This window comes from Bombina bombina, chromosome 2 (genome assembly GCF_027579735.1).
Source record: "Bombina bombina isolate aBomBom1 chromosome 2, aBomBom1.pri, whole genome shotgun sequence".
Classification (NCBI taxonomy): domain Eukaryota; kingdom Metazoa; phylum Chordata; class Amphibia; order Anura; family Bombinatoridae; genus Bombina; species Bombina bombina.
Window position 1 is genome coordinate 690049332 of NC_069500.1, and position 16857 is coordinate 690066188.

Sequence of the window (16857 nt, forward strand, 5' to 3'; positions counted from 1 at the left end):
ACCTTCAGCATTTATAAAACATTGAAAATAGTATTCTAATAATAATTCTAATTATTAATATTTTATTAATTTTCTTTATTCTTCTAGGAAGAATTCAAACAAGCTTTGGTTGATGCTGGGGACAAGCTTGTGGTTGTTGACTTCACAGCTACATGGTGTGGTCCTTGCAAAATGATTGCTCCTTTCTTTAAGGTAAGTTATATAAAAATACAATTTGTGGTCTAAATCTGAGATTATCTTTATTAATGAATAATCATCCACTGAAGTTGTTTTTGAATAAAAAACGTATTTCCATGAAAGAAAACTAGAAAATTGAGCCCTAGGAACTAGGATTGTTCCTCCAATACGCTGTTTGTTTTTATGCTTTTGAAGGTGTTTGTTAAGATATGTTAAGTTGTTTTAGAGAACACTACTACTACAGCTTACTGCTTATGCAGGACCACTCAGTCTCACACCTTACCTCTGATTCCCACAGATTGAACTTAAGGGAACCCTGATATGCTCATTGATCTGAGGGTCACTACAGCAGGGTAGCTGAGTGAAAACGGAACCTTCACACAACAGTAACTGCTAGCAGCAGAAAAGAGAGTAAATTTTAAAGGGATGTAACTTCAACAGTAGTGAAAGAGTTAATCACTGCAGGTGCCTTGATTCACACACACAAGCAGTGTAAAATAGTTTATGCAGCAGGCTTTAGCAAACACACCAAAATTCACACAGTACTTTGTTATCTAAATAAATCAAGCTGTGGGCATTATGTAAACCATACTTTGATAATGAATATTGGTTATTTCCAAACTTGTTCAATCAGAGTATAAGATGCTGTGTTTATCTCATGAAACAGGTAAAGTTGAGGTTAATGCAAACAGTTCTTTTTCAAGCAGAATGAAGGTTAATTGTTATAAGGATTAAAGTATGCTTAGGCAGTCCGTTAATGAGAGATGGTAGCAATATGAATCTTTGTCACAGTTATTTGTAAGCAAGTTGGTAATTAGAAGTAATAGTTTAGTGCATATTTGATATCTGAAGCGAATATGAATCTCCAGCAAGAGAGAGTTACACAGTTAATATAGCAAGCATAAGTGTAATGAAGTTGCAGCAATACACACAGTTCATACAATGCAATATATACAGACCAGTATTACAGGAGATGGCAATTGAGCAGAGTAATACTGTTACCAGACAGCAACAAGTCCCAGCGGTATCACAGTGAGCTTGACAGAGAACCGCGGCGGGAGAATGTCGGGCGTGACGTCACACGCTGCAGGGAGTAACTTCAATACAGGAGAGAGACTGAGAAATCTCTGACTGAATAAACGATGAAAATCTTCAGGCACAAAAGAGCATCTGCAGGTTGATTCAAGTAGGCAGAAACTCAGGGTGAGTTTAGAGAGCAATAAGTTGAAATACAAAGTTGTATAAACGGCTAGGTCTCTTCAGAAGCAGCTTGTCACTGAGCAACAAATTACCAAGCAATGAGTTCTGTTGGGAGGAGCCTTAAATAGGGCTAGTGATTTCACTTTCTTAAAGGTACAGCATGAAAAGAGATAAATCCCTGACAGGACACCCCCCCCCAAGGAGCCGCTCCGCGGATCAAGGACCAGGACGATCAGGATTTCTACGATGAAACAAGGAGACAAGACGTGGTGCAGAGACATTAGTGGAAGGTTCCCAAGAGTCCTCCTCCGGACCAAACCCTTTCCAACTGACAAGATATTGAAGTTGATTATGATGGTAACGAGAGTCTAGGATGGACTCAATCTCATACTCCATGCCATCAATAACTGAAGGATCCACCGTGTCATTCTGAGTCGTGTCTCTGATTGTATTGTACGGTTTCAAAAGAGAAACGTGGAATGTGGGATGTATCTTTAGAGAATCTGGTAGCTTAAGTGTTACAGCATTAACATTGATGACCTTTTGTATTGGATAAGGCCCTAAATATAGAGAAGCGAGTTTTTTAGATGGAACTTGTAACCGTAGATGTTTAGTGCTTAACCAGACTTTGTCGCCAATCTTGTAATCTGGGGGCTTGGATCTACGTAGATCATAATGGTGTTTCTGAACAGTCTGAGCTTCTAGTAAGACTTGTTTCAATGTTGTGAAATTGGTGGTAATGGTGTTAACAAGATCATTAACTATAGGCATGTCGGAATTGTTGATCCGATTTGGGTAATATGAGGGATGAAATCCGTAGTTGATGTAAAATGGTGTCATTTTAGTTGATGAATTTACGGCATTATTATGGGCAAATTCGGCAGTAGCAAGTAGGGAATGCCAGTTATCTTGTTGTTGAGTGCAATAGCAACGAAGGTATTGCTCTAATGATTGATTTGTCCTTTCTGTTTGACCATTTGTTTGTGGATGATAAGCGGTACTCAAACGTTTGGTAATGTTGAGAGAGGAGCACAGTTGATTCCAAAACCTTGAAGTGAATTGCGTACCTCTATCTGTGGTAATTGTCTCAGGTAGACCATGTAATTTCACAATGTGATTCAGAAAAAGTGAAGCAGTTTCTGAAGATGTAGGCAATCCTCTATGTGGTAGGAAATGTGCCATTTTAGAAAATAAGTCCACTACTACTAATATGGTGTTATAATTAGCTGATGAAGGTAGATCAACGATGAAATCCATAGCAATCGCTGCCCAAGGTCTGTCTGGTACTGGTAAAGAGAGAAGGTAACCATAGGGACTCTTATGGTGATGTTTCTTAGTTGTACATACCATACAGGATTCAATGTACTGTTTAATAGTATCATGCATCTTAGGCCACCAGTAATTCCTTTTAATCAAATGAGCAGTTCTATGAACTCCAGGATGACCAGCCAACAAGGAGTCGTGGGCAGAGGTAAGTACCTCATTCCTGAGAGAAGGAGGTATATATAACAGAGTGCCATGGTAGTATAAGTTGTCCGAATGTTTTAGTACATCCAAATGATCCAAAGATGAATCATCCTTTAAATGTTCTTGTAAAATGGTTTTAAAATCAGTTGTTAAACAAATAATTCTATCCGAAGGTATGATAGATGAAGGAGAAACCACATCAGTAGGACGAGGGTCTTTTCTAGAAAGAGCATCGGCTTTCATATTTTTGGATCCTGGTCTATAAGTTATAACGTAATCAAAACGAGAAAAGAACAAACTCCATCGAACCTGGCGAGCAGTAAGGGTCTTGTTTGATTTTAAATATTCTAAATTACGGTGATCAGTATAGATGGTGATTGGATATGTTGCACCCTCTAGGAGGTGTCGCCAAAACTCCAAAGCTGATTTGATTGCAAGAAGTTCCTTATCACCAATTCCATAATTAATCTCTGCTGAACTCATAGTTCTAGAATAATAGGAGACAGGATGCAAAGGTTCTTTTTCAGAACGTCTTTGAGATAAAACGGCCCCCACAGCAAACTCAGAAGCATCAACTTCCAGCGTAAATTGACATGTGGGATCTGGAAATTGTAAAATAGGGGCTGAGACAAATTTAGTTTTTAGAATATTGAAGGAATGATCAGCATCTTGATTCCAAACAAACTTGACTTGCTTACGTGTTAGCGTAGTGAGAGGTCTGACAATAAGAGAGAAATCTTTAATGAACTTTCTATAAAAGTTTGCAAAGCCAAGGAATCTTTGAACATCTTTTTTGTTACGTGGAATAGGCCAGTTAGTAATAGCTTCCACTTTGCTTGACTCCATTGAAATTCCAGCTGGTGAGATGCAGTAACCAAGGAATGATATGGTGTTTGTATTAAAAATACACTTTTCAAGCTTTGCATAGAGATGGTGTGCCCTTAAACGTGTTAATACTTGTTTGACATGTACAATGTGAGCCTGTAGAGAATTTGAATAAACCAAGATGTCATCCAAGTATACGACAATACAGACATCTAACAAATCATGAAAGACATCATTTATAAAACATTGAAATATCGCAGGGGCATTGCACAACCCAAAGGGCATTACAGTGTATTCATACAAACCGTATCTAGTACGGAATGCAGTTAACCATTCATCCCCTGCCCTCATCCTGATCAAATTGTAAGCACCTCTGAGGTCAAGTTTAGTAAAAACTGTGGCACCTTGTAAACGTTCAATAAGTTCAGGTATGAGGGGCAGGGGGTATCTGTTCTTTTTTGTGCATTTGCTCAAATGCCTATAATCGATGATAGGCCTAAGACTGCCATCCTTGTTTTTTACAAAGAACATTGCTGCAGCTGCAGAGGAGGTGGAAGGTCTAATAAAGCCTTTTTTCAAGTTATCATCTAAATATTCTTTTAAATGATTTAACTCTGGCTGTGACAACGGATATATATGGCCATATGGTATGGAGCTTCCAGGTATAAGATCAATAGGACAGTCATAGTCTCTGTGTGGAGGTAAGGACTCAGCCTCTTTTTTATCAAAAACATCAGCAAATTCACTATAGCATTCTGGTAACTTATGTTCAGTGATTTGACAAAGTGTGTGTACCCCAAAACAGGATTGTTTACAGTGACTTGAATCAAAAACTACTGATGCTGTAGACCAGTGATTTTTAACCTTTTTTTTGCCGTGGCACACTTTTTTACATTAAAAAATCCTGTGGCACACTACCATCCCAAAATTTAAAAACAAAATCATACATTGTAGCCTAATACAGCATATATATATACACATACACACAAACACACACATACTGTATGTATTGTGCTGTTAGGCCATGCCTCCTACAAACTACCCCTGCACTGGGAGTAAAAAACAAGCAAAGTTTAAAAAATGTCACACTGTTGTCAGTCTGCCGTGGCACACCTGAGGATCTCTCACGGCACACTAGTGTGCCACGGCACACTGGTTGAAAAACACTGCTGTAGACCACGATATATTGGGATTATGCTTTATTAACCAATTCAATCCAAGGATTAGTGGATAAACAGAAGATGGAAGAACATCAAAGGAAATAAGCTCTGTGTGTCCTGAAGGGGTAACCACTTTGAGTGGGATAGTGTGGTGAGTTATGGGACCAGAGCTAAAGAATGAACCGTCAACCAGACGAATAGCTAGTGCAACATTCTTTTTTATTAGTGGTATGTGATTATTAACAACAAAAGTGTTATCAGCAAAATTCCCAGAAGCCCCAGAGTCAATTATGGCCTGAACGTTTATCTTCTGATGGGACCACTGTAAGGAGACATAAATAGATAGATGAGATTTTATGCTGTCAACCAAATTAACTGTATGGTCATTGGATGAAGTCTTACCCTTCTTTTGTCGAATCAGAGAGGGACAGTCCCTAACTGCATGGTTCTTTTCAGCACAGTATAGACATAAGTTTAGGAGCTTACGCCTTGCTTTCTCTTCAGGTCTCAAGGGTCCCCTAATAACTGCAACATCCATGGGTTCTTCTATGGGTCTAGTGATTACTGTGGTAGGAGTTGAGTGATAATAACTGGGGGTTCTTCTTCTGGTATTCTCCGAATAAGATCTTTCTGACTTCCTTTCCCTAAGTCGACAATCTATGCCAATAGAGAGAGTCATCAAGGCATCCAAGTCCTCTGGAATCACACCCCGTGCCAACTCATCCTTAACTGCATCATTGAGCCCCAGACGGAACTGATTGCGTAGAGCAGGAATATTCCAAAGGGTGTCAGGAGCCCATCTTTTGAATTCAGTAATGTAATCTTCTACCATTCTTTTGCCCTGCCTTAAAGATCTAATGGCAGTTTCAGCAGTATTTTTTCTATTGTGATCTTCATATAAGAGAGACATAGCAGAAAAAAAATCTTCTAGGGAATTTAGGATAGGATCATCTTTTTCATAAAAAGCATTGGCCCAAGACCTGGCCTCACCTCTGAGGAATGAAATTACAGTTAGAACTCTAATCCTGTCAGTTGGGTATGACTTAGGTTTCAAAGTAAAAAGTAGAGTGCAGGAATTCCTGAAATCCCTGAACATAGATCTGTCCCCAGAGAACTTTTCAGGTGGACTAACAATGGGTTCTGGGGTTGACTCAACATTAGGAGTTTTGTTAGCAAGGTGATCATTAATAAAAAAAATGTATATTCTGATTCTCTAATTGAATATCCCTTAAGCCTTGAATCATGTGATCCATACTCTGAGCTAAAGAACCAACTCTCCTGGACAGTTCACTTACATCCATGATTTTTAGCTGTTAGTAGTATTCCTTTTTTAAGGCTTGGTAATATGTTAAGATATGTTAAGTTGTTTTAGAGAACACTACTACTACAGCTTACTGCTTATGCAGGACCACTCAGTCTCACACCTTACCTCGGATTCCCACAGATTGAACTTAAGGGAACCCTGATATGCTCATTGATCTGAGGGTCACTACAGCAGGGTAGCTGAGTGAAAACGGAACCTTCACGCACAGTAACTGCTAGCAGCAGAAAAGAGAGTACATTTTAAAGGGATGTAACTTCAACAGTAGTGAAAGAGTTAATCACTGCAGGTGCCTTGATTCACACACACAAGCAGTGTAAAATAGTTTATCCAGCAGGCTTTAGCAAACACACCAAAATTCACACAGTACTTTGTTATCTAAATAAATCAAGCTGTGGGCATTATGTAAACCATACTTTGATAATGAATATTGGTTATTTCCAAACTTGTTCAATCAGAGTATAAGATGCTGTGTTTATCTCATGAAACAGGTAAAGTTGAGGTTAATGCAAACAGTTCTTTTTCAAGCAGAATGAAGGTTAATGGTTATAAGGATTAAAGTATGCTTAGGCAGTCCGTTAATGAGAGATGGTAGCAATATGAATCTTTGTCACAGTTATTTGTAAGCAAGTTGGTAATTAGAAGTAATAGTTTAGTGCATATTTGATATCTGAAGCGAATATGAATCTCCAGCAAGAGAGAGTTACACAGTTAATATAGCATGCATAAGTGTAATGAAGTTGCAGCAATACACACAGTTCATACAATGCAATATATACAGACCAGTATTACAGGAGATGGCAATTGAGCAGAGTAATACTGTTACCAGACAGCAACAAGTCCCAGCGGTATCACAGTGAGCTTGACAGAGAACCGCGGCGGGAGAATGTCAGGCGTGACGTCACACGCTGCAGGGAGTAACTTCAATACAGGAGAGAGACTGAGAAATCTCTGACTGAATAAACGATGAAAATCTTCAGGCACAAAAGAGCATCTGCAGGTTGATTCAAGTAGGCAGAAACTCAGGGTGAGTTTAGAGAGCAATAAGTTGAAATACAAAGTTGTATAAACGGCTAGGTCTCTTCAGAAGCAGCTTGTCACTGAGCAACAAATTACCAAGCAATGAGTTCTGTTGGGAGGAGCCTTAAATAGGGCTAGTGAGTTCACTTTCTTAAAGGTACAGCATGAAAAGAGATAAATCCCTGACAGTGTTAAAGCGCATACACAATTATATTTATTTCAGCAATTAAATATTGAATTTATTTTTCTGACAATAGTAGCAGCTGTTTACATTTATAAGGAAACGTTCCAGAGATGCATGTTAGTACACTATATTCTACAATATTCCCACTTAAAGGGATAGAAAGGTCAAAATTTGAGTTTTAAATGGAAGCATTTTGGAAATATGCTTCTATTAACAACAGTGCCCCCAACTGATACCAAGGTATCCAGTTATTGGCCATCAATACCAAGGTGCACTACCACTAAGTGCTTCACCTCTCCAGTATTTGATGTGTTTTCAACAATAGTGATATAGCCCTTGTAATCATCCTCCTGCCTTTCTATCTTTCTATTTATTAGTATTAATAGGACTTGTAGGATCATATTCATACAATAACAACATATTCCCACACTAGTATTTTGTTTACTCCTCTAATTAAATCAGTGGGAAAGAAAGAGGCTGTAGTAGCCTCTTACCCCACCATTAGAAATCACCTAATTTGTAACAGGGTAGATGATCACCAGTGATCCCTTGTTTGAAAGAAAGAGTCTGCCCTTTTAGATGAGGGGTCACTTGTCCCTTTTGCAAAAACAGATGGAGATAAGGGTTGTAGGTTATTTCTGCTTCTACATTAACCAACTGCATCTTTCAAGGCGTGCAACCCCTTATTTCAAAAGAGGGGTCTCTTGTCCCTGCAAGCAGAGAGGGGCTACAGTATGGGCTTTTAAAGCCCCCTACCCAGCTGCAGACTCACTGACTGCATTATCAAGATTTTCTTGCCCCAATGATGTCACCACACACGTATGTGGTAGCAACATCAGGTGTTCTGGCTAGAACCAGCAACGGAAACTGTTTCCTTTCCCTGCTGCAGTTTCCTCCTCCAGCAGCTCTCTTCAAATCAATTATCTTATTTTAACCACTTACTGATGCAGTTTGGTCAAGCGGCAAAGCTTCATTCTGTGTGCTGTCCCTTAAAGGGATATGAATCCTAATTTTTTTTTCTTTCATGATTCATATAGAGCATGCAATTGTTAAGCAACTTTCTAATTTACTCCTATTTATAATTTTTTCTTTGTTTTCTTTATTTGCAAAAGCAGGAATGTAAGATTAGTAGCTGTCCCATTTTTGGTTCAGACCCTGGGTAGCATTTGCTGATTGGTGGCTACTTTACAACTTTAGATGCATTTGTACAGAAACATATAGATACACACAAAAATATGCAAACTCCAAGATTGCAACTGTAAAGGGTAAAATAAGAATGGCTCTGAAAAGAGTTGCAGGTACAGAAGCAAATGCATCAACATGTTCCTGTTTTTGTCCAAATTCACCTAAAGTTTTTAAGTAGTTTAAAAACAAAATAAGGGGATGGTGTACAAAATATTGCTGTGTATGTTGTAATTGACAGGCCACGTTTTTAACTAGTTTGCAGCACTTATTTTTATTACTCATTCTGTCTAAAAGTTTGCTTTGTCTGTGGCTTTTACCACCACTTAAATTGTATATTTTTTCATTTGTATTACACTAGTTTCAGCAATCAAGTGAATAACATTTTACAGTTTCATCCTTTAAAGTAATCTCCTTGTATCTTTTATATGCCGTTTATTCCTTTTGTTTTTAATGTTTCAAATAAAATCAATTTCTTCATGAACACATTTGCAAGTTGGTTTCAGAATAAATACATTATTGATCTCTTGTGGTTATGATATTATGGTAAATAACTTTGAAAGTTTTTCCTTGCAGGGTGCAAAGTCAAACGGCTTTTATTCTAGTGGACTTTTAATATTCTAGGCTCTGTGCCTAATATTACATTTTGATAAAAAGTAGCAGGTACTTCTTTAGCACATGTAATGTAACATTTCCTCCATTTTTATGTACTATCAGCTAAGAAACATATCCTTGGCCTGGACGACATGTTACAGTGCCCAGTATAATTACTTAAAAAAGCTATTAATATTTTTTAAGGGGGCTTAATAATCTGAAGTTAAAATTTGCATTTGTGTTTGGCACAGGAGTGATTTTGCAATACATTTTTGTTGGCAAAAGTAATTCTAGTAAAAGCTATCACTTTCAGCTACATATAAACATATGTTACATCTGCTCAGCATTCCATCGGTGGGTTCTCTGATGCAAATTAAGTTATCACTGTCATGTTAATCACCACCACTAGGTCTCTGAGCATGCTCAGAGTTGACATCAGTGTGTATGATGTTAAAACAGGGATAGTGTTTACTAGAAGCATTTTTGTTAATACAAATATATTTTTAAAATTATTCTATATCCCTTTTAATTATATTTCAAACCAGTAAATTCTGTTAAAATATGACCCTTTTCCCATCTAATATAAAACCAAAGACAAAAGATTCAGCTATATGCAGGCTGCATTCTCTCATCTATTCCTTATTTTAAATTGGTTGCTTGCGCACTAAACAAATGGAGTTATAACAGGGGCATATTGCCTAGGGCAGTAGATTGGAGATGGGGGCAGCACATGTTTTGTGGATATATTTATAAGTAGCCTACATCTATTTTAGAAGTATTATACAGGTATATAGTGGTAGATTTTGCCCAAGGTGCTTATATTCTAGGGGGTATAATAAGAGACTGACCATTTAGCTTACAGCTTATTCAGCTAGCTATTGCCTTTAGTTCTGTTAGCTTTCAGCTCTTAGTAGTGTGTTTGGGGAAATATTGTTTGAAAAAAAAATCTGTGATATATATATATAATTTTAAGTGTGCTGTATACTTTGTGAATATATGCTGACATTTGACAAAGGCACAATGCCATGCCGAAATGTTGTGTCACTCTTTTAATAATGACTTAATACATTTTTGGAAATTTTAACTAAGACCAGTGAGTGCCTGCACTTTGTGAAATGCTTGGATGATATCTAGCAGAGCACCGTGGCATTACATGGAATGGTGAGAGAGTGCTTTCCCTAAAGGAACTGTATGTGTATGTGTATGTATATATGTATATATGTGTATATATATATATATATATATATATATATATATATATATATATATATATATATATATATATATATATATATATATATTATACACATTGCAGCATTAGATGGATATATGTGTATGCAATAGGGGCATGCATTTGGATCTTTTGTGAGGATCCAAATGCGGAAGTAAACACCCTTCAGATATTTTCGTAACAGATTGGTTCATGGAAAAGATCCCCCACTCTAAAGATCTGGATTTCCACAGATCTTTTACATGAATCAATCTGGCTATGAAAATATCCTCACAAAGGATCCAAATGCACATCCCTAGTATGCAAGCCCTGGTGAACATTTTGAGTGCTTAGGGCAACACAAAACCTAAATACCTAAATTTATCAGGTTACACCCCCCTCTGCCCATAGTAAATGTTGTGACATTCATTTTATTTACTGATTTCATTATATGGTCATGAGATTATATTCACACATTCCACATAATAATTATATACACATTGATATGCCAAACAATCTGTATACTGTGGGTACAAATGGCTTTCATGTGGAGGGATGAACATTATTTAAAGGCCTAAAAACAAAGGTTATCTGGGATATTTTCTGAATAACTTACTTATAAATTTATCATTTCATAGGCAATTTCAGAAAACAGACTTTATTTAAATAGCAATTATAGTGCAAAAATCACATGCTCAAATTTGTTAGAGAACATAATTTTAGCATTACCAACCCAATCTGTGTTTAAACTCTTTGCTGGTGTTAAAGTAACGCTCGGGACCTGTTTGTCCTTAGTGAACAAGTCGATGCGCCAATCAACTGGGGCAAACGCACACGCCTTTTATGTCTCCTTTTGTTTTATTTATTTTTAAGAATGTTGTTTTATGTCCTTTCTATAACCATTAAAACACTGGGTAATTAAAATCTCCCTTTCTGTTTCTTTTAAAAGAATTATTTCACTGGTAACATTGCACATAACCCATCAATGATATAGCTCATATTACAAATCACATTGTGCAACCTTTTGAGTTTTTAAAACCTTGCAAAATTATATAATTCTACTTTTTTATTTAAAAATAAAAACAAGCAATTTCATTTAAAATAATTTACATGAAATTTCTCAATTGTCCTTAATTATGCTATTTGATTGCAGCAACTATCTAATCTTTCAAAAGTTTGGAATCACAGAAGACAAATTATAAGTACATAAATAATATAACAGTGAATATTCCCTTGGACAGTTGTGCACAGTTTTAGATCAGATACCCAGGAGGCACTTGTGCTTTCTCACCGTCATGGAAAGAAATCATGCAAATCTTTGAGGGCTTTTTTTTTAAAAAACATGATATTGTAATGTAGGTGACTATGAATTCTAATTAGTATTGTAGGATACCTCAAGAATTAAAAAATAAGGCATATTTTAGCTTGATATTTATGTATCTCACTCTGCAGGTTTTAGATATGAAGAAAAGACACATATATTGTAATAATATAATGCCCCCAAAGATTTAGTGATATTTCTCTACAGTGCTACAAAGTGCATGCCAAGCTGATCTAAAGGCACATTTTACATTGTTAACTGTGTGCTGCACCAATGGGCTTAAAGGGACATTCCAGACAAAATTGGAATCCACACAGATGCATTTTAGTTGTGCATAGAAGCATTTTTGTAATATACATGTGTTAGCAAAAATGCTTCTAATAAAAATTATAGCTGTTTGAAAAGTGTATTTAAGTATGCTCTGTGCACCAGCATTTTTAACACAGCACTTGCCTAAGGTGTTTGTACCATCTGTTAATGGCTGACATGATACAAACCCCTCTGGTGCTCTGAGCAGCTGCATTGTATAAAATGCTGGTGCACTGAGAATATCTAGCTATGCTTCACATGCATGTGCAGAGAAAAATGTTAACACTAAAACGGTTATAACTTTTGCTAAAAGCATTTTTGCCAATACATTTATATTGCAAATATGTTTCTATCCAAAGATTCAGTTAATCTATTTGTATTTAAATTTAGACCGGAATGTCCCTTTAACCTACATTTCTGTATGTGATGGCAAGATCCATATACACAGTCAGTTGGATTTACTTTGTTAAAATTGTATCTATATTACACATAAAAACAGTACTCATACAAACAGGGTAGTTAATCTAATTTGTATCTTGCAATGTTTTTATGTCATGAAAATCGTATTCAGTGTAAATGGCAAAACTTGTACTTAAGGGGTAATTCATAAGAAAAAAAATCCAAACTTGAAGGGCTCTTTATACTTCTATTTTTAAAGGAATATAAAATCCAAAACTTTTCTTTTATGATTTAGATTTAAAACAAATTTCTAATTTACTTCTATTATCAAATTTTCTTAATTTCTTGTTACCCTTTGTTGAAAAGCAGGAAGGTAAGTTTAGGAGTGTGCATGTGTCTGCAGCACTATATGGCAGCAATTTTGCTGCAATGTTTTACATTAGCAAGAGCACTAGATGGCAGCATTTCCTGTCATGTAGTGCCTCAGGCATGTGCACGCTACCTATCTATATATCTCTTCAACAAAGAATAACATGAGAACTATGTAAATTTGATAATAGAAGTAAATTGGAAACTTAAAAAAAACATGTATTCTCTATCTGAATCATAAAAAAAATAGGTTTTGTGTCCCTTTAAATGAGTTTCACAGCATTGGTGAGTGGGCTGCATAGGGTGTATGAAGTTTCTAATTTTTTTTTATTTTTTTCGAAAAAGCCACAACAGCAAAACGCATCAGTGGCGTCTCTCTCTCTTTTAATAGCAATGCTCACTCTATAACTCAATGTTATTAAAAGGTATAGATACTCAGTATTATCACTGTTTGGTATTAAAGGTAACCCAATATAGTTTTGGAATGGTATTAGGAGGTATAGGTATCTGGTATTACAAGGTATTAAAAGGTATAGGTACTCTGTATTCAGAGGTATTATCACCATTTGGTATTAGGTAACCCAATAATGATTTAGTATGAATAGGTAAATCTACGGTATTTGAAGGTATAGGTATCTGGTATTAACAGGTATTATTATCTGGTATCCAACGGTACTATTTGGTTTCATAGGGCAACTTCACTCCTTAATTACCTAGTGGTATCGTAAAGGTATAGATATCTTGTATTCGAGGTATCATTATTTGATATTGGAGAGTTCTGGTATTAATAGGTATAGCTATCTGGCATCTAATAGTACCATCTAGTATTTGACAGTAATCCTCAATTACCTTAGTATTTAAAGGGAACTATATTCAATGATTACCCACAGTATCAAAAGGTACAGGTATTTGGTATCCAAGGGTACTACTATTGGGTACTAAGATAACCATACTCTATAACCTCAAACCATATTCCAGGCAAAGATATTTGGTATTTAAAGGTACTACTATCTGGTATCAAAACGCACCTATGGTATTAAAAGGTAAAGATATCCGGTATTACTTACTGATATTTTAAAGGTAACCTTCATTAGGTACCCACTCACATTCCTCAATTTTTGACCATCTGAACGCACTCAGCCTGTTGGCAATAACATATTTAATAGGACATTTTTTAATGGGGTTTCTCCTAAAATAATGAGATTAACCTCTTAAGTTACTTATCATTACACTGCACCATTAGAGGAGCATTCGCAATTTTTAAACCTTTTTTTATTTTTCTTAGACTTCAATAAAAGTTTTAATTCTTTTTCAACACTTTGCTTTTCTTATTAAATCAAACAAAATAAACGTTATAAGTGCTATATTTGTACTTTTTTTTTTTTTTTTTTTAAATCTCTCTGCTGAATTCTTTGTAAATTTCATGAAAGTACAAGCACCGACCCCTAATATATACATCACTAAGCAAAACTAAATATATGGGAGCATTTTTTATAAGAACAAGTGGTGCCATTGGTGTACCCTTTATGTCATAAATGGCTAAAACTGTCACATTGCTAAGATTTCAGGACATACTAGCATTCAGGGGTTTGGGATGTCTTTATGTTATTTAACATGCAATGTCTTGTTTTTTTCTTCCTAATCTTCATTCTATTATTAATTGAAATTAATGTGAATATTCTCTGTGATCCATTTATTGTACATCATGCAGTCTGATTATGTAACTCATAGAGTGAGCAGAATTTTTGCTGTTAATGAATCCAAATGGCTTTCTACCAACTAATCTATGTGAATTGTCTGCTGTAATTAATGCTGGATGTCTGCAAATATATTTTATTATTTTTTTGTTTATTTTAGCTTTTACATTATTTTCATCTCTTTCTTAGCCATGTGTTTTTCATGTAATCGCTTGGACTCACACTAAGGTCTTTGAAACTGTGATCAGTTCAGGGTATGCATACATGAGTTTTAAGGTCAATTTAAAATGCTTAATCAAATATTTTATTTTATTTTGTAGAGCCTTAGTGAAAAATATCCAGATGTCGTTTTTCTTAAAGTGGATGTGGATGATGCACAGGTAAAAATAAATTTAAATATGTTTTTGTTCTCAGTGAACTCCTAGATTTACTAAAATTGCATCTCCCCTCCTGTCCTGCCATTTCCTGTGTTAAATAGAGCACATTCATTTAAGAACTGTAAACACATTGATTGTTATATAAAATGTTTAATTAGACACAGAAAACAGTAAAATATACTTTCATGATTTATTTCCCTTCCTTTTCCTGGAATTTAAGACTAAAAATTGTGGGCTTTCTAGAAGGTTCACAAAATGAGAACAGCCGTTTGAAAAGCTAAAGCTAAAAATGCTCTAAAAACAGTAACAACAATCATCTGGCATTCACAATTAACACCAGTGAATATGAGAGGGCTTTGTCTTGTGGTGCTAGATACACTGGCAGTTAGGGCAGAATTGCCCCAGGTGGCAGTGGGGGCCCTGTTACTGCTACTTTTGCTGGCAAAATATTTGTGTCACTGCAAACTGTTGCATTTGCCCATGACGTTATTTTAAAACTGTACCCTCTCTCGTTTTTTTTTTGACTGGCCCATTGATGACAACAACATCTTTGCAGGCTGCACACCTGTGCACTCATGCTGCCACAGCGCGTCTGACTCTGCACCATGCTACTGCAACCAGAGTCTGAGAGCAACAAGGGAGAGGTTGATTGTTTGAGGTGGTTGCTGCTTTCCCTGCAAGTTTCTCTATCATCCTTTTTCTTTGTACTGTCACAGGATTGTGTGTTATCATCCATCCAAGCCAACTAAATTTAATGTTTTACTAGCAAAAATATTAGAAGTACAACAACTTTTGGAATATACCAGTTGGCTTTTGTTTTTTATTTGGGCCATAGATGGATTAGTATTGTAGAGTGGGTTTCCGCCAGGAGTAAAGAGGTAACAAACAGATGAAATAACTTCATGTTTACTCAACCATCATTTGTTCAGGTGATTATTCATAAGAGGAGCCACTCATTTTGTTTTTCTAAACAAATACAAAAAATACAGCAAAATCAGTGATTTTGGTTTTTTTACATTTGTCTGAATCCGAATGCACATGTTTAACCCTTTCACTACTAGTAAATTAAGAGAAAAAGTTGCCCAAAAATAACGTTTTTTTTTTTTTTTTTTTTAAATGGGGAAAAAAAAGCATTTTTGCTATCACTCCTCTTAAACCAAATCAGAGCCTTTTTTTTTTTTTGGGGGGGGGGGGGGAATTGTATGTGTATATATGTGTGTGTGTGTATGTATATATATTGATATATATTATCGATTGATAAATCTTGCCCAAAGGGCCACTCTTGGATTTTGGTATTAAAAAATTAGTCTATTAATAGAAGGTTTAGAGATCAGAGACCCCTTTTGGGTCTCAAATCCTGGGACAGAATATATTAATAGCTACAGCTTGCAAGAGGTTTATGAGACGGATAGCATCTTCAAGCACCAACAAAAGATTTGGAGACTATAAGATAAAATAACACAAAGTGTGACAAAGCCTAATGAAACACTTATCGGTCAATCTTAGACTCGCTTTGTAAGATTAATAGTTGGGCATTTTAATTGAGAGATGAGATATATAGTAGATGGCTCTAAAACCTTTAATTGTATAGATGTGATCAGTACAGACAATTAAAATTGAGAGCAGAATGCTGAATATATAAAAAAAGAAAAAATATTTTATGTAAAAATAAACAGGAGGTATAAAAAATAGTCAAATAGTTCAAATTGTTCACCAAGCTATAGTTAAATGTGATCACTAAACAGGCTATCAAACTGCTCAAGATTTACAATGAGGGGATATTGATAGCATATTATTCACATATATAACAATATATAGTACAATTACAATCGCAAAAATATATTTATTTAAAATGTTTTTTTTTTTTAATACAAATACTTATGTGTACATTACATATTCAGCCAATATAAAATGTTTATTTTTTTTACCTGAGCTTGGGATTGGTCAGCAATATTGAAGTTCAGAAGTTGGCTGTAAATTTTATGTATATCTGAATTGCAGCTTTGAGTTTAAAGGGGTATTGAAGTAGCTACAACTGAAAAGCT

At 35.6% G+C, this 16857-nt stretch overlaps 1 protein-coding gene across 1 annotated transcript in view; it reads left to right on the forward strand.

Annotated features, from left to right (window-relative positions):
* TXN (thioredoxin) overlaps positions 1-16857 on the forward strand; it is a 61066-nt gene that overhangs the window by 21127 nt on the left and 23082 nt on the right. Inside the window, exons 2-3 of the mRNA XM_053702673.1 lie at positions 88-192; positions 14756-14815. Of these exons, the coding sequence (XP_053558648.1) occupies positions 88-192; positions 14756-14815 (165 nt within the window). The remainder of the gene's footprint in view (positions 1-87; positions 193-14755; positions 14816-16857) is intronic.